The 20,273-nt window shown below is 54.9% G+C and overlaps 2 protein-coding genes across 16 annotated transcripts in view; one reads left to right on the top strand and one right to left on the bottom strand.

Annotated features, from left to right (window-relative positions):
* The window catches only part of ANKS3 (ankyrin repeat and sterile alpha motif domain containing 3), a 30,531-nt gene extending 15,841 nt beyond the window's left edge, over nt 1–14,690 (top strand). For 5 of the 13 annotated variants that reach the window (XM_032604875.1, XM_032604876.1, XM_032604885.1 and 2 more), the window contains 11 exons: nt 2,643–2,778; nt 6,608–6,766; nt 8,504–8,719; nt 9,154–9,263; nt 9,534–9,701; nt 11,822–11,946; nt 12,412–12,553; nt 12,924–13,096; nt 13,407–13,492; nt 13,957–14,236; nt 14,311–14,690. In XM_032604875.1, the coding sequence (XP_032460766.1) occupies nt 2,643–2,778; nt 6,608–6,766; nt 8,504–8,719; nt 9,154–9,263; nt 9,534–9,701; nt 11,822–11,946; nt 12,412–12,553; nt 12,924–13,096; nt 13,407–13,492; nt 13,957–14,225 (1,584 nt within the window). In that variant the 3' untranslated portion in view covers nt 14,226–14,236; nt 14,311–14,690. Of the gene's footprint in view, nt 1–2,642; nt 2,779–6,607; nt 6,767–8,503; nt 8,720–9,153; nt 9,264–9,533; nt 9,702–11,821; nt 11,947–12,411; nt 12,554–12,892; nt 13,097–13,406; nt 13,493–13,956; nt 14,237–14,310 lie in introns of those variants that run through there. The other 8 variants (XM_032604880.1, XM_032604879.1, XM_032604883.1 and 5 more) reach the window with 8 other exon arrangements.
* Nucleotides 14,691–14,912: 222 nt separating this feature from the next.
* NUDT16L1 (nudix hydrolase 16 like 1) lies at nt 14,913–17,633 on the bottom strand. 3 transcript variants are annotated; one of them, XM_032604890.1, is made up of 4 exons: nt 17,428–17,629; nt 17,087–17,347; nt 16,130–16,352; nt 14,913–15,192 (listed from the first exon to the last, which is right to left on the bottom strand). In XM_032604890.1, exons 1-3 carry the CDS (start codon nt 17,578–17,580, stop codon nt 16,131–16,133), a joined length of 636 nt encoding a protein of 211 aa, XP_032460781.1. In that variant the 5' UTR covers nt 17,581–17,629; the 3' UTR covers nt 14,913–15,192; nt 16,130. The 3 variants fall into 3 exon arrangements, with proteins under 3 accessions (XP_032460781.1, XP_032460780.1, XP_032460782.1); XM_032604889.1 differs by having other exon boundaries at nt 14,913–15,197; nt 17,428–17,626; XM_032604891.1 differs by having other exon boundaries at nt 14,913–16,352; nt 17,016–17,347; nt 17,428–17,633.
* Nucleotides 17,634–20,273: the final 2,640 nt, after the last annotated feature.

Raw genomic sequence — 20,273 nt, 5'->3', positions numbered from 1 at the left:
TGTAGTTGGTGTACAATATTATATGTTACAGGTATACAACATAGTGATTCACAATTTTTTAAGGTTATACTGCATTTAGGGACTTCCCTGGCAGTCCAGTAGTTAGGACTCCGTACTTCCACTGCCGGGGACCCCGCTTCAATCCCTGGTCAGAGAACTAAGATCCCGCAAGCTGCGAGGTGTAGCCAAAAAAAACTAAAATGTTATATCCATTTATAGTTATAAAATATTGGTTATATTCCCTGTTTGTACAATATATCCTTGTAGCTTATTTATTTTTACATAATAGTTTGTATCTCTTAATTCCCTACCCCTATTTTGCCTCTCCCCCCAGGATGTTGTGCCTTTTGGCCACCTTCATCCAATTTTCCCTCCTGCCACTCCCCTGAAATGATCTTTTAAGGCTGAAGGTTTCATTGCTGATTTCTAACCAGAGCTCTGGAAAGTTGGGGATTATAGAAAGTGAAGCTCAATTAGGCTCTTGTACAAATGTGGTTTTTTTCCTACCAGAGGGAAGTGTGATAATCACCTTCTGTACTGGGCTCAATCAAGACTGTCAGTTGATCATAGTTTTCTAAAATAGGGTAAAAAAAGTACATATGTAAATATTTACTATACAAGTGATATATACTTGCTATAAAAGAATTAGAAAGTATATTTAAGCAAACCGAAAGCAAAAATCACTCATAATACCATCACCCAGAGATAGCACACATTAACATATTGTTGAGTGTCTTAGTGTTTTTTTCCGCACTGTGCAGCTTATGGGATCTTAGTTCCTCAACCAGGGATCGAACCCAGGTCCACGGCACTAAAAGCCCGAGTCTTAATCACTGGACTGCGAGGGAATTCTCAAGTATCCTAGTTTTTTATGGATAAATATTTTAAGTCAAAGTGGAATTCCATTATACAGAATGTTTTGTAATATGCTTTTTTTTCTTAATGATGTCTTGTGCACACCTGCCCAGGTTTGTATGTACACTTGGCCCCGTCACGTAAGTGGGTGGGTGGTGTTCCATTTTATGTGTTCTCACTTATTTCACTAATCCCCTAGTGAACTAGTTCTTTTCAGTTCTCACTATGCTAAATGCTTCAGGGAAGATCCTAAATGTTAGTGTATATCCTTCATTATTTCCTGAGGTTAAATTCCCAGAAGTGGAATTTCTGGGTCATAGGGCATGCACACTTTTCAGGTTTCAACTATCTCTTGCTGATTTGCCCTCCAGAGCACGGGCTCATAGTCCCACCATCAACTACGAGGCTGCATGGTTGAAGCTTTCAAAATGGAAAGCTTATTGGGCTTTTCCAGTTTTCAAAAGTAAACGTGCTGGGCTTCTCTGGTGGCGCAGTGGTTGAGAGTCCGCCTGCCGATGCAGGGGACACGGGTTCGTGCCCCGGTCTGGGAAGATCCCACATGCCACGGAGCGGCTAGGCCCGTGAGCCATGGCCGCTGAGCCTGCGCGTCCGGAGCCTGTGCTCCACAACGGGAGAGGCCCCAACAGTGAGAGGCCTGCCTACCGCAAGAAAAAAAAAAAAAAAGTAAATGTACTCATAGTAGTAAATTTAGAAAATATAGAAGATTAGGAAGATGTGAAAAATCCCCATTATCTTACTGTTTAAAAATAATACTAACAGTTTGGGCATATTTCCTTCCAGTATTACTTTCTGTATACTTCTTTGTTTTGTCGCAGTTGTAATGTATATATACAGTTTTGTATCGTGGTCCTTTTTAAATCTTGGTTATAATTTTGTTATTTGTAAATACCAGCACTTATGGCAGTAACATAGCTGACTCTCCACCCCCCTGAGCATTTAAGTTGTCTCCGGGTTTTTGTTATTGCAGGTATGTGGTGTGGAAGTGGAACTGTTGTGTTGAAGATGATAAGTACTTTTTAGGGCTTTGGGTAAAAGTTACCAAATTCTGTTTCAGAAGGGTGGTGCTCCCAATCTGATTATGGTTTTTAAAGGCTGGCCCTCTAGTGAATCTGTTGTCTCCAGTTTTCTCTGTGTGAAGAGAAGTGCAGTGAGTGGGACACATGCTCCCCATTCAGTGTGTGTCTGCAGCGTCAGAGCCAGCCAGGTGCCCCCGACTCCTGTCACTAAGAAGCGCCTTCCCGGGGCTGCCCTGGTGGCGCAGTGGTTAAGAATCTGCCTACCAATGCAGGGGAGATGGGTTCGAGCCCTGGTCTGGGAAGATCCCACATGCTGTGGAGCAACTAAGCCCGTGCACCACAACTACTGAGCCGGCGCTCTAGAGCCCATGAGTCACAACTACTGAGCCCATGTGCCACAACTACTGAAGCCTGTGCACCTAGAGCCCATGCTCCACAGCAAGAGAAGCCACCTTAATGAGAGGCCTGCGCACCGCAACAAAGAGTAGCCCCCACTCGCTGCAACTAAAAAGAAAGCCTGTGCAGCAACGATGACCCAACGCAGCCATAGATAGATAGATAGATAGATAGATAGATAGATGATAGATAGATAGATAGATAGATAGATAGATAGATTGCCTTCCCCACTTTCTCGCAGGAAGCCTTGTCAGGAAGATGCCGGCGCCCTCCCTCTCCTCCAGGGTCTGCAGCCCGGAAGCGAGGCTGCTTTGTGGGCGAGGTTCCTAACTCTTCTTTTACAAACTTTCACAGGGAGTCAAAGTGGACACGAGAGACCACAGTGGAGCCACAGCCCGGATGCTGGCCAAGCAGTATGGACACATGAAGATTGTGGGGCTGATAGACGCTCACTCACCTTCTCTGCCTAAGAGCCTCTACCGGAGCCCAGGTACCTGCATCTGCGGCCAGGCCTCTGCTGGCGTCCCCTCCTCCCCTTTGGCTCCTGGAGCCTGGCCAGGACCCGGGCTGAGGGGGGAGGGTGTAGAATGTAGGGCGGGACTGCCAGGCTGAGGATGGGCAGGACAGGGAGGAGGAGGGCAGCTCACAGAGGGGATCGCTCTGGTTTTTGTTTCTTGACTTTGCTTGTGCTGTTTGTTGCCATGCAGATGTTTTAATTTAATTTAATTTAATTTTTTTTTTGCGGTACGCGGGCCTCTCACTGTTGGGGCCTCTCCCGTTGCGGAGCACAGGCTCCAGATGCGCAGGCTCAGCGACCATTGCTCATAGGCCCAGCTGCTCTGCGGCATGTGGGATCTTCCCGGACTGGGGCACGAACCCGTGTCCCCTGCATCGGCAGGCAGACTCTCAACCACTGCACCAGCAGGGAAGCCTCAGATGTTTAAATTTTATGTAGTCAGATTCATCCGTTTATTGCCTCTGGGTTCTAAGTCACAGAAAATCTTGCCCTATGCCCTGGTTGTACAACAAATTGCCCATGTTTTCCTCTAGTATCTATGTGTATGGTTTCATTTCTCCATGTAGATCTCTGATCCATTCACAATGTATTTTCACGGATGGTTTTTTCCAAACAGCTGCCCCGTTGTCCTAGCATCACGTGTTTAGAAGTCTATTTTTGACCTAGTGATCTTTACCGTATATTCTGAATTTCTGTTTGCATTCAGGTCTGTTTCCGGACTGCCTGTTCTGTTCCACTGGACTCTGCACACACAGACCCACACTGTGTAAATGACAGAGGCTTTCTCTGACATGTTTTGCCACCTGGTGGGGCCGGCCCTCCTCGTGGCTTTCCTTCTCCAGTGTTTCCTGGCACTTGCTTTTCTGTGTGAACTTGAGCATCAACTTGTCTAGCTCCTTAAAAACAGCGTGCTGATATTTTTGTGACTGTGGCAAATGTACAAATGAACTGCTGTGTTGTTGAGTCGCCCTAAGACCAAGGGACGTCCTTTTATTCAAGTGTACTTCCGTGTCTTGCAAGAGGGTTTTAAATTTTTCCTCAAATACATTTTGCATATACCTGAAGTTTATTCCTCAGGGTCTGATTTTTGTCATTGCTGTTGTAAACGCATTATCCCTCTTAATGCTGCCATCATAGCCTTGGACGGCTTGTTGTCTGTGCAGAGGAAGGCGACTGCTGTCTGTCCACAGTTCTACCGCCTCCTGCCTTATTGAATTCTTTCATTGTCTCAATTCATTTTATTTATCTGTTCTCTAGGGTTTTCCAGGTACACTGCCATAAAACCTGCAAATAGAGACAGATTTACTACTTTTTTCCTGATTTTTGTACCTCAGATTTCTTTGCTTTCATCGCACTCACTAATCCCTCTAGTTCCCTATTGAATGAGGTGAGGTAGTGGGCATTCACTTTGGCCCTGATCTTAGCAGAAATGCCACGTTAAGTATGATGCTGGCTTGGGACTTCCCTGGCAGTCCAGTGGTTAAGACTCCACACTTCTACTGCAGGGGGCGCGGGTTCGATCCCTGTTTGGGGAACTAAGAATCGGCGTGCTATGTGGTGCGGCCAAAAAATAAAAAATATAAATGAAAATAAAGAATAAAAAATAAATGTTTTGTTTTAAAAAAGTAAGATGCTGGCTTGCAGAGTAAAGTCTGCATATATGTTATCATGTTAAGAAAGTATTTGTCATTTCCTGTATTCTTGAAAGTTTTTATAGGATAAGTGCTGAATTTTGTCAAAGGTGTTTTCAACATCTATGGAGATGATTGTGAATTTTCTCCTTAGATCTATTAACACAGTATATTATGTTAATGAATTTCTTAATGAACCAACTTTACATTCTTGGCATAAATCCCACTTGGTGTACTCTTTTCTTAATGTGGTTCTAGATTCTGTTTGCTAATGTTTATTAATTTTGTATGGATATTCATAAGTGATGTTGGTCTGTGATTTTCTTTTGTCTATCTTTTTTTTTGGTTTTTTTTTGTGGTACGCGGGCCTGTCACTGCTGTGGCCTCTCCCGTTGCGGAGCACAGGCTCCGTACGCGCAGGCCCAGCGGCCACGGCCCACGGGCCCAGCCACTCCGCAGTACGTGGGATCCTCCCGGACCGGGGCACGAACCCGTGTCCCCTGCATCGGCAGGCGGACTCTCAACCACTGCGCCACCAGGGAAGCCCTCTTTTGTCTATCTTTATCAGTTATAGGTCTCAATATTATACTTCATAAAAAGAACTAGAAAGTTTCCCTTCTTTTCTGTGCTCTAGAACAATTTATGTAGCATTGGTCCCATGTGGTCTTTTTTTTTTTTTTTTGGTGGGGGTGCATCGGGCCTTAGTTGCGTCACGTGGGATCTGTCATTGCAACACACGGGCTTCTCTCTAGTTGGGGTGTGTGGGCTCCAGGGCGTATAGGCTCTGTAGTTTGCAGCACGCAAGTGCGGGTTCAGTAGTTGAGGTGCATGGGCTTAGCTGCCCAGCAGCACATGGGATCTTAGTTCCCTGACCAGGGATCGAACCCACATCCCCTGCATTGGAAGGCGGATTCTTTACCACTGGACCACCAGGGAAGCCCCCCATATGGTCTTTGAAGGATTCCCTGTGAAACCATCTGGGCCTGGTCTTTAGCCACGTCTCTCTTCTGTGTGGTGTGTTTCCTAGACCCACTAGTCTCTGTGCAGATTCTTGGGGTGAGTTCTGAGTCTCTGCTGGAGCGGGTGCTCGCCTCCTCCCGGGCATCAGGGATGCTGGCGTCTGAGGGGCTCCCTGCCATCTGGGCCATGTTGGGGCGTGGGGTTCGTGTGGTTCTGTCTGTTCTGCCAACTGTACGGGATCAAGGGGCCACGTCAGGAGGTTCAGATTTGTGGAGCCACCTTTTCCTTGGTTCCCCTGCCTGAACATTTATTTTTTATGACTCCTTCAGCTTCTGCTTGGATAGACCCCAGTCTCCTCCTGGCGGCATGGATCCTGGAGTGTGAGGGAGGGGTCCACTTGGCGTCACTGGCCTGGGCTTGGAAACTGGGCCAGTGACTCTCTCGCTTTTGGGCAGTGGCTGGGCTGAGCCTTCAGTTCATGTCTGAGTGAGCCTCTCCCTTCTTGGCCTCAGGACTGCTTTGTAACAGACACCATCACACAGGGGATACAGTGGTAATGAGGGGCTTCTCTGCATGTCTCCACCCCAGTTCACCAACTCCAAAGTGAGATCTTACCCAATGGGTGCCTTCTACAAATAAACCCCTGAATTTTGTCTTCTAGGTGTAATGAAATATGGAAAACAATGAAAAGCTATAAAATGCTGACAGCTGTGGGCACACTGAGCTCTTTAGCTCAGACAGGTCGTAAAATAGCACACAGAGCTGTCATGTGGCACTTGTTTCCCAAGAGATTGTTCAGGTTGAGAATATAAAATGGCTTAAGAAGTTGTGACTGCCGCTGCCATATGTTTATGAAGAGATGGATCTTACTTGTCACCTCAGCTTAGAACAGAATGTATTTCTAACTGTTAACATACTTACATGTTGTAAAAAATTCCGGAAACTCAGAGAGAGGGATGAGTTGGATCTGCTCACCATATTAGCAGCTTTACTCCTCCCCCCCAGCCCCCTGTCCCATGTCCCTGTGGCCCATCTGAGCAGTGGACCCGCCCATTGTGGCATTTCTTACAGGTGACATCCTGGGAACACTTTTCTTAATTTAGGAAAAGGAAAAAAGCAATTACGATGATTTTTATTTCAGTTCATTATGAGGATTAGTAAATTAGTCCATCACTGAACATACTGTCTAAATTTTGGTGTTTGACCCACAGAAAAATACGAAGATCTGAGCTCCTCAGATGAATCCTGCCCTGTCCCTCAGAGACAGAGGCCCTGTCGGAAGAAGGGCCTCAGCATCCACGAGGGGCCGCGAGCCTTGGCCAGGCTCACAGCTATTGGACTCGGAGGCAGGATACAGCAGCCTTGCTATGGTTAGTGCCCCATGATCCCGGTGGCTTCGACACCGTAGTCTAGGATTCTGTCTGAGAGAACGAGCAACTCTCAGGCTTCTGACGTGGGGGCCGCCTGGGCTGCCGGGTGGGAGCAGCAGCGCAAGGACTCAGAATCCGTCACAGGGATGGAGACACATTAGTCAGTGGCTCGCTCTTGGGTTTTGGTTCATCCTTTGAGTTTCCTTTCTGTTGGTTAAAACTACAAATAGAACATTCTCTCCTGTAGGAGAGAGATAGCTGAGCTTGGATCCATTCCTCACGTGGGTGGGTCAGCCCAGCAGGGAGAACGTGACCGTTGAGTCCCCTTCCTGTCTCTGCTGCATCCCCTGGGGAGGACTCTGCCCTTGCACTCTTTTCTCAGGGTGTGGATTTGAGAACTGCCCACCAGACACCTGGTAGGCCAGAACCCTAGACCCTGAGTTTCCAGATGGCCTGAGTTTTTGTCAGACCGTCAGCTCTTGAGTGTTGAGTGCAGTGCTTTTGGGGAGCACAGGCGCTGAGTACTTGGGGCGAGTTGGGCTTGACGCTGTCTCTCATGCTGGCCTGAGTGACCAGACTCCAGTGTGGGTCTCACCCATCAGTGGCCAGGCCGCTGGTCTAGCGAGCAGCCCTCAGAACCCCCTCCTAGCCAGGACACCATGTGAGGACTTGATTCCCTTCTCAGACCCTTGGAAGGGGTCCTGACACTGGTTGGTAACCAGGCCTGCCTCCTCCCAGCATCCAGGGGGCTGACTGGCGAGCTGGTGCTGAAGGTGAGGACACGGGCATCCGGTCTGGCATCTGGGAGCTCGGGGCTCTGGGATGAGTGGCAGAGTCTGTTCCTTTGGAGGAGCCCAGGCCACCTGTCCTGCCTGAGCTGTGGCCGGGGCATAGGAAGGAGTGTTCGCCAGCCTCTCAGCTCCGGCCTTTCAGGAGATTCTGTTTTTCTTCTTACACTGTGTGAAAGTTTAAGTTTCTGTAAGTGCATATATGCTCTTTGCCAAAAGTTAAAAAACATTTTTGAATGATAAATAGCATGTGCTGATGTAAAAAATCTCTAACTTCAGAAAAGTATAAAGAAGAAAATAAGTTACCTGTGGTCCCACCAGCCAGGCTCTTTCATGCAAATACACGTACTTTCTGTGGGGCAGAGGCAGGGGCAAAGGCGGAATTAAACGCTGGTTTGTGTTCCGCCTCTTCTTGTTTTCTCGCAGGCAGACATTCAGAGGTTATATAATTCACTGTCGCTGCCGTTAATGTTTAGCCAGGGCCTCTTACCTTCCTGTTCAGCTGGATCTTCTTGACTGGGGCTGGCCCCTGTGCTGGGAAGTCGCAGGGGCCATGCAGGCCGGTGTGTGTATGAGAGTAGATGTTTCCAGCTGCGGGAACACCTTGTAGTATAGTTTTCCTTTGGCTCAGGAATTTGTAAATACAGCTTACCGTCTCCTACTTTGTCCTCTTGGCAAAGCAACAGCGTGGCGTGATAGAGAGGCCGCCACTGCCAGGCCTGGCTCCACGTGCACCCGCTGCTGGGCACAAGCTGGGCACTAATCCCTTGGAGCCTGTTTCCTCATCTGCGGACGGCACGGCTCTGTCCAGGTTACCGTGGCGAGTAGAGAATGCTGTCCTGGGGCGTCCCTTGCTGAGATCCCTCTGAGGTGGTGGTTGTGTGTGGAAGGAAGAACTCGTCCTTCCTTATGCATGCGTGTGGATTTACGTGCCCCATTCTGTCCACAGAACAGGTGCCTCCACGGGGCTACGTCACCTTCAACAGCAGCGATGAGAACCCCCTGGAAGAGGGGGGCCTGTGCTACAGGGACGTCACCTCCCCCATCAATGAGCGGGATGTGGAGAGTAGCAGCAGCAGCAGCCGGGGTACGCACACCCCCCCGCCACCAGTCCAGCTGGGCCGTGGCCCTGTGATGGGTCCATCCGGCAGAGGAGAGGGTGAAGGTTAGAGAAGGTTCTGGCTGTTGTGAGGAGAGTCATAATCTGGCTTGGGGACAGGTGAGGAGACTTCTTACCCCGGGGTCTCTGAGCAGGATCTGGGAGTCAGTCCAGACAGACAGGCTTAGCCTCTTGACTGGTAAGTCCTTAGGAAATGTCTTCGTATGTTATGTGCATCGTCCATTCCACAGCTGTTTACCGAGTGTCCTGTGTGCCAAGCACTGGCTAGATGCTTGCATTTATCGGTGAACAGAGCAGACAAACCCTGCCGAGCCTAGAGAGGAAGGGCCTGGCCCGGCAGTCGGCGTGAAGCAGAAGCAAACAGTGAACGATTGGAGGGGCCAGGGAGCGCTGTGGCTGAAGCCGCTCGGGGACAGGGCTCTGGGGAGTCGCCATGGGCGAGGCCTGTGGTCAGGCGTCCTCGTCTTCGCCATTGTCAGAAGAGCACGCCTTCTGTGCCCACCTCGGGGCCGCGCGGAGCAGCAGCAGCAGTGAGGGCCTGGCCCGGGCCCCGGAACTCAGCAGCGAGGCCTCCCTGGAGAGCAACGAGGTGACCCTCCCCCACCCCCTCCCCCGGCGTCGTGGGGGCTGCCTAGCAGTTCACCTGAGGTGAGCGTGTCCATGCAGTGCCACGGGGGCCGCCACCGGGGAGGCCTCTGGCAGGCGGGGGAGTTACGGGAAGTTTGAGACCTTCCCCACCGTGAGGGGAGCATGCAGAGGAAGCCGCATACACTGGCGGTGGGGCAGGGAGCAGAGCTTGGATGCAGCATGTCAGCTGCCAGCCCCCGCAGTTGCTTTAAACACACACCTCTCACCACAGGATTCGGATCATGCGCGGAAAAGCTCGGTTCGCAAACAAACTAAAAGCTACGTGAAGACCAAGAATCGTTACAGCAGCAGCGACAGCCAGTGGCCTCCTGGCACCGGAACTTCCTGTGCCCCAAGATTGATCCCCCAGACTGACAGGTCCCCCTACTCAGGACCCCAGGTAAGACCGTGGGGCTTCTTGTGATTTGTGAGGCATTTATTTGTACTTCCCATGGGGCCGGCACTGTTGAGAGAAAAGAGTGGGGTGGTTTTCTCCACACGACCTAGAAAGCTACTCGGGCTGAGAGGACTCCTAATGGTGAGAGGAGCCAGTTGCCGGGCTTCTGTTCATTCCTTTCCATGGAGGGATCCGTCTCTCCCCCTGGTTTCCATGCTCAGCTCAGCCTCCCTGAGCCTGGGGAGGAGAAACACAGGACCAGCATCACAGAGCTGCTTTCAGGTGACAGTGACAAGCTGCATGGGAAGCAGAGGCAAAGTGGCACTTAGTTGGGACTTAATGAGAACTTAATTGCTGCCTTTCTCATCGTGGCTGCTCTGACTGGGCAGTTTGTCCAGGATTACAGGTACAACAGCAGCGCCACTGCCCAGTGTGTTCTCCCACCCTCTGCGGGCATAAGTGGTACAGAGGTGGAAGAGAGGTCAGCATTTGCCATTTATTAAAGGCACAGTTCTGCTCTTCACTAAAAGCCTGTGATTTTGCTGGTTTCTCCTCGCAGCCCCTCTGGCGTGCCTGTGTTCCCAGGCTCGGTGAGCAGCTGACCTCTCCATACCTTAAACACATGCCAATTGGAGCCTTTAAATCAGCTTCTGTAAATATGTTCCAAGATTTGGTGTATGTGCTTGGCAGAGGAGCCAGTGGGGCGAAGCTACCTGCTTCTGGGTCGGGGTTTCCTACGTAGCAGAGCAGCTCTGTCACTGCCATCTCCTGAAAGTCAGCCCTTGACCCAGGGTTTGTAAAACAGAAACAAAAAAAGGAATAAAATATGTTCCAAGAGCTACAGGAAACCATGTCTAAATACAGAATATCAATAAAGTGATAGAAATAAAAATGAACCAAATAGAAATTCTGGAACTGAAAGTACAATAACTGAGATGAAAATTTTACTAGAGGGGCTTAACAGCAGGTTTGAGCACACAGAAGAGAGAACCAGAAGACTTAACATAGATCACTTGAGGTTATCCAATCCGATAAAGAAGAATGAGGAAAAATGAACAGAAACCTGTGAGACACCAGCGAGTGTAACAGCGTGCACGTAATGGTGTTCCTGGGGAGGAGGGAGGGAAAAGTAGAAAAAATGTTTTAAAATAGCCAAATCTTATCAGGGGAAACGAAAAGACTGCCGTCCACTGCACAGTCCGTGGGGCCAAGGCAGAAGAAATCCTGGAGAAACATCTAAAGGTGCGAGAATGCAAGTTAAGAAAAAATAATCTCTCAGATACTGGAAATTTTGATTTGGGGATCCAAGAACACGTCGATCTGGGGATCAAACACCAGGCATTGGTACCTGCAGCCTGGACCTCTACGTGGTGCTGGGGAGGCCAGGTTTCAGCATCGCAGACAAGAAGTGCAGGGCAGGCTGCGTCGTGACCAAACACAGAATTAGCAAAGAGGAGGCTCGGCACTGGTTCCATGGGATCATCCTTCCTGGCAAATAAATTCCCGCCAAAAAAAAAGTTTTCAGTGAAAGAAAAAAAAGGCCAAATCTTCTCAGATTTGATCAAAAAATGAATCTGTACATCCAAGAAGCTGAATGAGCTCTAAGTTTGTTAAATTCAGAGCCACACCTGGACACATCACAATCAGAGTGTCACTAAACAAAGAATCTTGGAGCAAGAGACAAGTGACTCAGCACGTACAACGGGATCTCCAGACAATTAACAGCGTATTTCTCATCAGAAACCACAGGGACCAGAAGACATGGGACGACATGTTAACCAACAGTGCGACGTCCAGCAAAGACTGTCCCCCAGAGTGAAGGAAAAATGAAGAGTCCCGGGTCAGCAGAGACCGAGAAGAGCTGCTGCTGCAGACCTGCCACAGGGTGTGCTTCCTGCTGCAGTGAAGACACTGGTCCAGAGACGCCCTGCCTGCCCTGCCTGAGGACACACAGGGGGCAGCCCAGGCTCTCTGCCGAACTTGGGAGTCAGCAGAGCTCAGGCCAGGCCAGGTGCTCAGCAGGAGAAAGGCAGCTCTGTGTGCAGCACAGGCCTTTCCCTGTCTCCACGTCTTCGTGGCCTGCCTGTCCTCTGTCTGACCTGCCCTGGCTCCTCACCCTCTAGGACCTCGCCACACTGCTGGAGCAGATTGGCTGCCTCAAATACCTGCAGGTGTTTGAGGAGCAGGACGTGGACCTCCGCATCTTTTTGACCCTCACTGAGAGCGACCTGAAGGAAATCGGCATCACGTGAGTCCCAGGGCCTCTGTGGCTACGATGTCCAGGAACCAGCTGAGGTGCAGCTCCCAGCATTTGGGTGGAGACCCTTCATGTCCAGTGGCCGGCTTTCTCCCTGCTGTCAGCTGTCCACTCCTGCAGCTGCTCCCAGCTCAGGTGCAGGCAGCCTGGGTCCCGAGGCCCCGAGCTGGCCCGGCAGACACTGCTGTGCTCAGGGCACCCTGACATTTTCCACTGTCCACCTTTGAGAGCATCCCTAGCAGCCCCAGCTCCCTGTCCAGTGAAAGCAGCAGCCAGGCAGGGTGGGAAGGTCACGACTCCTTACGATTCTTTCTGTCTTCTGTCCCAGGATCCTGGGGGCTACTCTCCCCCTTCAAAGCTGGGATCTTTCTAGCAGACAGTCTTGGTAGAAGGACAGCCCACGGAACCTCCACATAGAGCGGGTGCTGATCCGTGTCCTCTCACTCCCTGCTGTAGGTTGTTTGGGCCCAAGAGAAAGATGACCTCTGCCATCGCCCGCTGGCACAGCAGCGCCCGCCCCCCCAGTGATGCCTTGGAGCTGGCCTACGCCGACCGGCTTGAAGCCGAGATGCAGGAGCTTGCCATCCAGCTGCACAAAGTAAGTAGAGAGCTGGGGCAGGGGATGTGCAGAGAAGGACACAGAGTGGAGACAGATGCCCAAAATCAGCGGAGAGCAACAGCCAGGGCGGGTGACAGGATAGCAAGGCCAGGAAGCATCATGGCTCGGATGCAGTGGGGCGCACAGGTGGGCACAGGAGGGAGAAAGGGTGTCAGCAGCGCACACCACCGGGCTTGCAGGAAGGGGCCCAGGCCTGGGGGGCTCCAAGGTGGAGACAGGTCCCCCCAGGCCAGGAGAGGAGGCGGCAGTCTGACGGCAGAGATGGAACCTGGGGTGGGGGAACCCTGCCCGAGTGGTCATTCCCCACCCCCGAACCAGCCTGCTGCACCTGCTGCCTCTCCCGCTGCAGCGCTGTGAGGAGGTGGAGGCCATGCGGGGCCTGGTGTCACAGGAACAGGAGCTGCGGGCCGTGGTGGAGAGCTGCCTCCTGGAACAGGACGGCGCCCGCAAGGACGTCCACGCACAGTTGCAGGAGACCTGGGCCCTGGCCCGGGACGCTGCGCTTGTCCTGGACCAGCTGCAGTAAGTGGGTGTCCGAGCTGCCCCCGGGCCCGGGCCAGGCCAAGTCACTGTTTCCTCCAGATTCTTCCAAGAATGGGTTGTTTTCAGGGCCTCCTGGAGTCACCGCCACCCCAATTTCATCTGGCTGTCCCTCCTTGCAGGGCAGACCAGGCAGCAGAGGGGCCCCGTGTGGGTCTTTTCTCTGCCCGGGCCGCACAGGCACAGGCTGGCAGGGTGCACAGGGCAGAGCCCCGCCTCACACTCTGGGAGAAGGGTGTCTGCGATCGCCTGGCCTCTCCCCTCACCAGAGATTGGTTCTCGTGTCCGGCAGAGCCTGTCAAGCTGAGCTGTCCGCCCGAGTGCAGCAGGATGAATCCCCGCTCGAGGCCATGCTGGGCCCAGGCCTCCCCACAGCTGGTAAGGAGAGCAGTGTCCTGGACCCAGAACAGGTAGACAGAGGGCAGGGACACCTCCCCAGGCTGGGTTTTACCACTTGTCTCAGTGCAGTTATCACACTGACACCACCCCACCCCAGATCCTCTCACATGCCCAAGCCCATGTCCTCACTGTCCCTCCAGGTGGCCTTTGGGCCATGGCTGCCTCCACTGTCCAAGACCTCAAGTGACTTCTGCAGCCCCTGGCTGGGCCCCCCGCAGGGCATAGCCCAGGAGTAGGCAGGGGCCCTCACACACATTCCTGGGGCTGAGCCCTGACCGGCCGTCAGCGCTTTGCTCCACAAGTGGGAGGAGAACACTGATATAATGAGGGGGACGTATGGCACCAAAGGTTGGGGGAGGGGCGTCCCCTGGTCGCAGTGGCTCAGGATGGAGGCAGGGCCTGCGAGCACAGACCCCAGGCCTACTCAGCTCTCTGCCCTGCAGACTCCAAAGGCTGGCAGGCCGCCTTGCAGGCCCTGAGCCTCCCTCAGCTGTCGGGAGCCCTGGAGGATCGAGTCCGGGAGATGGGTGAGTCCAGGGGGCCGGACAGCCCACCAGCCCTCAAGGTCATCCATTCCTGTGTCCTCGAGCCCTCCAGACTGCGAAGCAGTAACTGTCTGCCCCCGTTCTCAGGGCGAGTGCTGTGCTTAGTGACCCAGAGCCTGGAGAAGCTGCAAGTGCTGAACGGGAAGGAGAACTGGCGGGAGCCTTAGGCAAGGGGACGGTGAGTGTCTGTCCGTCCAGGACCTCGGCCCCAAGAGCAGGGCAGCTGTGCAGCCGAGCGAGCGCCCCCCTCAGTCTTCCCTTTCCCTTCTCAGAATCTGACGTGGGGTGACTGATCCACCCTGAAGCTGTGTGCCCAGAGGACAGGAGGCCAGCGAGCGGGCAGCTGCAGTGGCCAGGGCCAGAGGATCGGGCCCCAGGAGCAGCTGGCAGACAGGACGGGGCTGTGGCCGGTGCGAGGGCAGCAAGGCCCGCACTGAGGCAAGACGAGGGTCTCTTATCCAGACCCGGGAGTGGGGCCCAGAGCAGGCAGGGCCTTGGGGAGAGCGTGTCCCCACATACCACAGGCGCCACACTGAGGTTCGCCCAGACAGGTGAGGACTGGGGCGGGGTGCCTGGGCAGCGTATGTCATTTGCTGGAAAATAAAGTTTAAGATTGGTTGGTGAGGGGTTCAGTTCTGGTCCCATGGCCTGAGGTACTGGCTGATAAACCACAGCAAGAGGAAAGCTGTGCCAGGGCCCTCGCCCAGAGCACCATGCTCAGGGCAGGACCAACTGGGTGATCCCTGCTGCCCCATCCCTCTGTTGCCTGTAGCTAGGGCCACCTTTGCATCAGAACCCCCATGATTCTACAAAGCTACCTGGAGAGCGAAGCAGGCCCCAGAAATAAGAGAGGAGCAAGTACAGGTGTTTTATTTACAGAGCAGAGTGTCCTTGCCCACATGTGCCAGCCACTTCGTCGAGGCTCTAAGATGGGACACCCAGGCTGGGCCGGGAGCATTGCTTTCCTTACCAGGCCGGCGCTGTGGAAACTGTGAGCTTCACTGAGGAGTCTTTCCAGACGTAGGGCCATAGGAGACCGCCAGTGGTGACCTTCCTGTCCTGTGGTGGCTCTGCTGTTGTCATTGTGCACGCTTGGCCAGTGCTGCCAGACTGCTTCCTGGAGGTGCCTGCAGGCTGTGCTGGGAACAGAGAGGGGAGGCTCTCAAAGGAAGCAGCAGTGGGCTCAGCCCAGGCGCCACCAGAGCCACCAGGATCAGGGAGAGGTGTCACACTGTCAGTCTCAGTGAAGAAACCACCAGACCAGGCCCATGGCCCAGAAGAGTCCATGGCTAGCAGTGCCACAGTCAACATGGGGAGGTGGCTGGCACCCCCACCTGGGAGGGGAGGCCTGCATCAGCTCCACCTGAATGGTACCCAGAGCCCCGCTCTTATGCCCGGCCCCTGCCCTCAGGTCCCTGGGTGGCGGGGAAGGGGACACCCTCGTGCATCCACCCCTAGGCCTGTAGCCAGGACTGAAGAACACACAGAACAGCGGAGGCACAACTTTACTGTCCTTCCTCCAGCAGCTCCCTGTACACCTGGGCCCCACGGCCCTGACTGTTCGCAGGGACAGGGCCCAAGACAGAGCAGGTAAAGCTGCTTTGAAAACTCACCACAAATAAAGCTAACAACCAAAATTCACAACATAACCTCCTATCCTGGGCTGGCGTTTCTCCAGACCCTGGGGCTGGCTCGGGGCAGGACGCAGGATGGAGTCAACCCAAAGTTGGCCTCCACAAGAACAAAAGTGCCACGAGAACAAAGCAACTTCTCCAGGGTCCAAGTGCATGTGCACTTATCCACTGAGGCCATCAGGAAACACCTGGGGCTCCACCAGCCCAGGACACGCACGCAGAGAGCTCATTTTAGAGTGGGTGCACCCAGGCCACCACCCAGTAACTGCTCTGGGCAGTGGAGAAGAGGAGGTGCCCACTCCCCAACACAGTCGGAATGGGTCAAGCACAGAACATGCTAGAAGACACATTCCCACAATGAGGCTGGAGGGCCCAGCCTCAGCCCACGGGTACAGAGAGCCAGCGGGAGGGCGACAGACACAAGGCACAGGAGCAACCTCAGGAGGAAGATGGGAGCAGCTTCTCTAGGGCCTTCTTCTGCTTTTCTGTGGCCGCAGCCAAAGCTTCAGCCAGCTTTTCCTCGGGCATCATGTTGAGCACCTTGAGAGCAAAGAGGAGCTGGTACTTGGCTGTGCTGATGAAAGCGTTGCTCAGGAAGTTGGGAAAGCCACCGACTCGGTCCTTCTGGGTGTACAGTGGGACGCGCACGAGCCCCAGCACCTGCATGGAGAGGAGACCAGGATTGGGACCAGGCCCCCACACGGATGGCATGGCCTTGGCAGGAGTGGTTTGTGAGCAGCTAGGCCACGGGAAGGACAGCCAGGTTGCCAAGGACGTAATGGGAGACCCAGCTAGGGTTGGGTGAAGCCAGCCAGCTCCCTTGGTGCGGTGCAGCCCCTCCCTTCCCCAAGCAAGTTTCAAGGCCATCCCCATGCACATCCCACTCTCAAGTCCCAGCCCTCATCCACTAGCAGGAAGCCCCACAGTCCACACCCCCATGCTCCCTCTTTCACCTGGTGAATCCCAAACACCTCAAGTGCCACTCCCAGTCTTCCAGACTATAAAACCCAGAAGTAGAGCCTTCATCCCTCACACCGTGAGATTCCCGCCCATGAACCCAGACCTACAAGATCTCCTTTTTACTCTGCAGTTTCACACCTCCCGAAGCAGGCACCGCCCCTTCCCATCCTCCCACCGATCCCACTCCCCACTCCCAGGATTGGCAATGGCAGGCAGCAAGGCAGATGGAACACAGCCCCGAGGGAGCCCCAGCCCCGGCCCCCCTCCCACCCTACCCGACCCCTGGTCCCTCTCCCCACCCCGAAGCTGGAGACAGCGACACCCTCCCAAACTGTCCAGGGGACCCTCAGGGGGACGTGTTACCCATCGGTGCCTTCCGCGGGGCCAGAGCCAAACCCCGGGGCGGGGGGCGGGGCCCGAGCAGCGGCCCCCACCTCCAGGCCGTGATCCCGCGAGTGCACCGCGCTGATCTCCACAGCATGCAGCTGCTCCAGCGTCAGCTGCCGCGCGTACAGGTGCGCCACGACGCGGTGCGGGCCCTCGGTCAGGTGCGAGCTCAAGTAGTCGGCCTCCGTGAGGCGCAGGCAGCCCAGGCCCAGGCCCAGCACCCGATTCAGTCCGTCCTCCAGCGACCAGAAGCGCCGGTCCACGAAGCCCCCGGGGAAGCCCAGCAGTCCGTCGAAGCGCATCTGCATCTGCAAGGGAGCGCCGGGTCACGGGCGCAGGTCCGAGTGGCGTCCCGTACCCGCCCGCCCGTGTCCTCCCGCGTCCTCACCAGCACCGAGAAGCGCATGGGGATGCGGCCGAAGAGTTGCCCGGGGTTTGCGGCGTACAGCATGGCGTGGCACGAGTGGCTCCAGCCCGGCCCCAGACGCATCGCCTCCACCCGGCTGATCTGCTTCAGCTCCGGAACCGCCGCCGCCGACATCTTGGCACTACCCACCGCGACCCGTGCACCGCCCTTACGTGCATGCGCGGGCCCGCCCCCGCCGCGCCCGAGCAATCAGCGGACAGCCCCGCCCCTGGGCCCCGCCCCTCCACCAATCGCTGACGCGCACCAGGGCAGAGCCCGTCACGGCTCTCCGACGCTCCGTTGCGGGGCGGAAGGGGCGGGCACAAAGGGAATGGCTGCGGGCGCCCCAGCCGTCACCCAATAGCCGCGCACCCCGGGCGGGCCCCGCCCACGGTCCTCGAAAACCACAGAGCCCAGGATGCAACGCGACAGCCGAGCTCGCAGGAGTGGAGCGCGGACTTCGGGTCCTCGGGCGCGCGGCGCTTGCGGGGTGGGGACGGTACTTGCGGAGTCAGGGTTCAGACTACCCGCCCCGAAGAGGGCAGGAGAAGCCCCAGCGATCTCTTTGCCCTCGGCCCTCCCCCAGCGCCTGCCTGGGAGCACCACCCCGCGGGCTTCCCACCGCCAGCTCCAGGCCTGGCCGGCTCCAGCTTCTGGACGCGAGGGCGCCTCCTGCTTCCCCCAAGGGGCTCAGCTGAGCCCTGGGATCAGAGGACACAACCCTCCCCTGCACGCACGCCAGCCCCATCGTTCTGCAGCCGGCTAAGCACTGGAATCCAAGGTCACTGCTGGTCTGCCTGACTAGAAGAGCAGGAAAGCAGAGTCTGGCAAAGCTCCAACTGCCCTCACAGTACAAGTCCACACCCAGCACTGAACTGGGTGCATGGTGAGGAGTTCTGGGGCTCCCTAAGCCCAGCCTGCTGGGGCAGAAGTGACTTAAATCCCGGGGCAGGGAGCTTCCCAGCCCAGAGCACCAAGTACCCTGCCTGTCAGACACCATAGCCAGGTACTGTTGGAGGAAATAAGGTCTCCCCCACTTTATTCCGAGGAGGAACCTGGGGCTCAGATTAATGGGACTTGCCTGAGGGCACCCAGCAGTTTGTGAGAGCCAGGATCCCACCCAAGATTCCCACTGCCTCCTACCCAGTGTACACAACAGAAAACCGTGAAGCTTCAGCAAAAGGGGGCCTGAGTTACTTACCAGGTGTCTGTACTGGAGAAGGAAGTTGCTAGGGCTCGGAAGCGTCAGAAACAGCCATCAGAGGGACAGTAGCGGGGCTCCCCTGGATCCTATGGTGCCACTCGCTCCACCAGCTGGCCCAAGCTCCATTTTTCTCCCACCGTGGACATGGATTTGCTGAGGGAAGGCACCACAGCCTGTGCTCACAGGATGGGTGCCATAGCACAGCCTCAGGAAAGCCATGCAGCCGAGGGCAAGTTCTGTGCCCTGACCGGGGCTGAGAAGGAGAGGGGCAGAGGGCAGGCGAGGGTTGGCAGGATTCGCCAGAAACTCATTCACGTTGGGTCCTCGGTGGTGTTCTGTCAGACGTGGGGAGTAAGGACCCAAAGAGAGAGGCTCTCCCCTACCATGGCCCTCTGCCAGGGGTCAGGGCTCAGGTGGGGCAGCCACAGCTGGCAAGGGGAAGCCAGATTCCAGGGCAGGTAACCGTGTCTGAAGGGGAGAGATTATCAAGGGGAAGGGCCAATTCAGGGAGGACCCCACCTCCAGGCCGCAGACATTAAGAAAGGAAGTGGGTTGGTTTGGGGGCAGTGTGGAGGGAGATCCAGTGCAGGCCATGCAAGAACCCATGTGACACTGAGCGCCCTTCTCCCACACTGGGACCATGCCAGACCCAGGCACAACTGAGGGTGGCAAGCCTTCCTTGGGGCAGGGACAGGCTGCCTGAGTCAGAGGGGACCAGAGGAGTCTACTTGGAACTGTGTCTACAAAGGAGCCAGGCCCCTGCTGGTGGGTGGTGGTTCAGGCAGTGCTGCAGTGGGTGTTCTGGAGCCCCAGCCTTTCCCTACGGGGAGGCTGCTCGCTGGGTAGGGGAGCGCAGACCAAGCAGAGGGCCCTGGCTGGGCTCCAGCATCCTGGCAGCCAAACCTGCCCCTCCAATCCATTCCCCACATGACAGCTGGAGAAAGTTGCTCCCTTGCTTAGAAGCCTCTGACTAAAACTACCCCACAAGGTGTCTGCACCCCACACCCCCAACTCTGATGCTTCAGCCACTTGCTGGACACACTTGGTCCACTCCTGCCTCTGGGCCTTTGCACTTGCTGGGCCGCCTGCCTGGGGTGCGCTTCTGCGGAGAGCTCCTTGGCAGCATTCAAGGCTCAGCTGAAATATCTCCTCAGAGAAGCCCTCCCCAGCCACAGGTTAAATCAACTCCATCTCGTGACCCGCTGACTCTTCTTAACAGTAACCAGACCTGAGAAAACTTGGATTACTTGCGTGGTGTCTCACTGACTAGAACACAGGCTCCAGGGGCCTTGCCCATTTTGACTTCTGGCAGAGCAGGCACTCAGTTCACGGCGGTGGGATGAATCAACTCGCTGAAGCAACTTGCACACCTGGAGGCTTTGGGCTCTGCCACCTGCTCAGGAGGCAGAGCCAAGTCCCAAGGGTCCCTCCTTTGCTCCAACCCAACAATCAGCATGATGATGACCGAAAGAGTAATAACAGCAGCCCTCACGCCCTCCTGGAAGTTGTAGTTCGCGGACATCTTATACATGAGGGAACAGAGGCTGCAGCCACAAGTTGGCACCTGCACTGCTGTGAGGGCGTCAGAGCTGCCACCAGCTACTCAGCTGTCCTGCCTCCCAAG

The sequence above is a fragment of the Phocoena sinus genome, chromosome 15 (genome assembly GCF_008692025.1).
Source record: "Phocoena sinus isolate mPhoSin1 chromosome 15, mPhoSin1.pri, whole genome shotgun sequence".
Taxonomy (NCBI): Eukaryota; Metazoa; Chordata; class Mammalia; order Artiodactyla; family Phocoenidae; genus Phocoena; species Phocoena sinus.
Note: the sequence above shows the minus strand (reverse complement) of the source record. Positions and strands in the feature narration are given on the sequence as shown.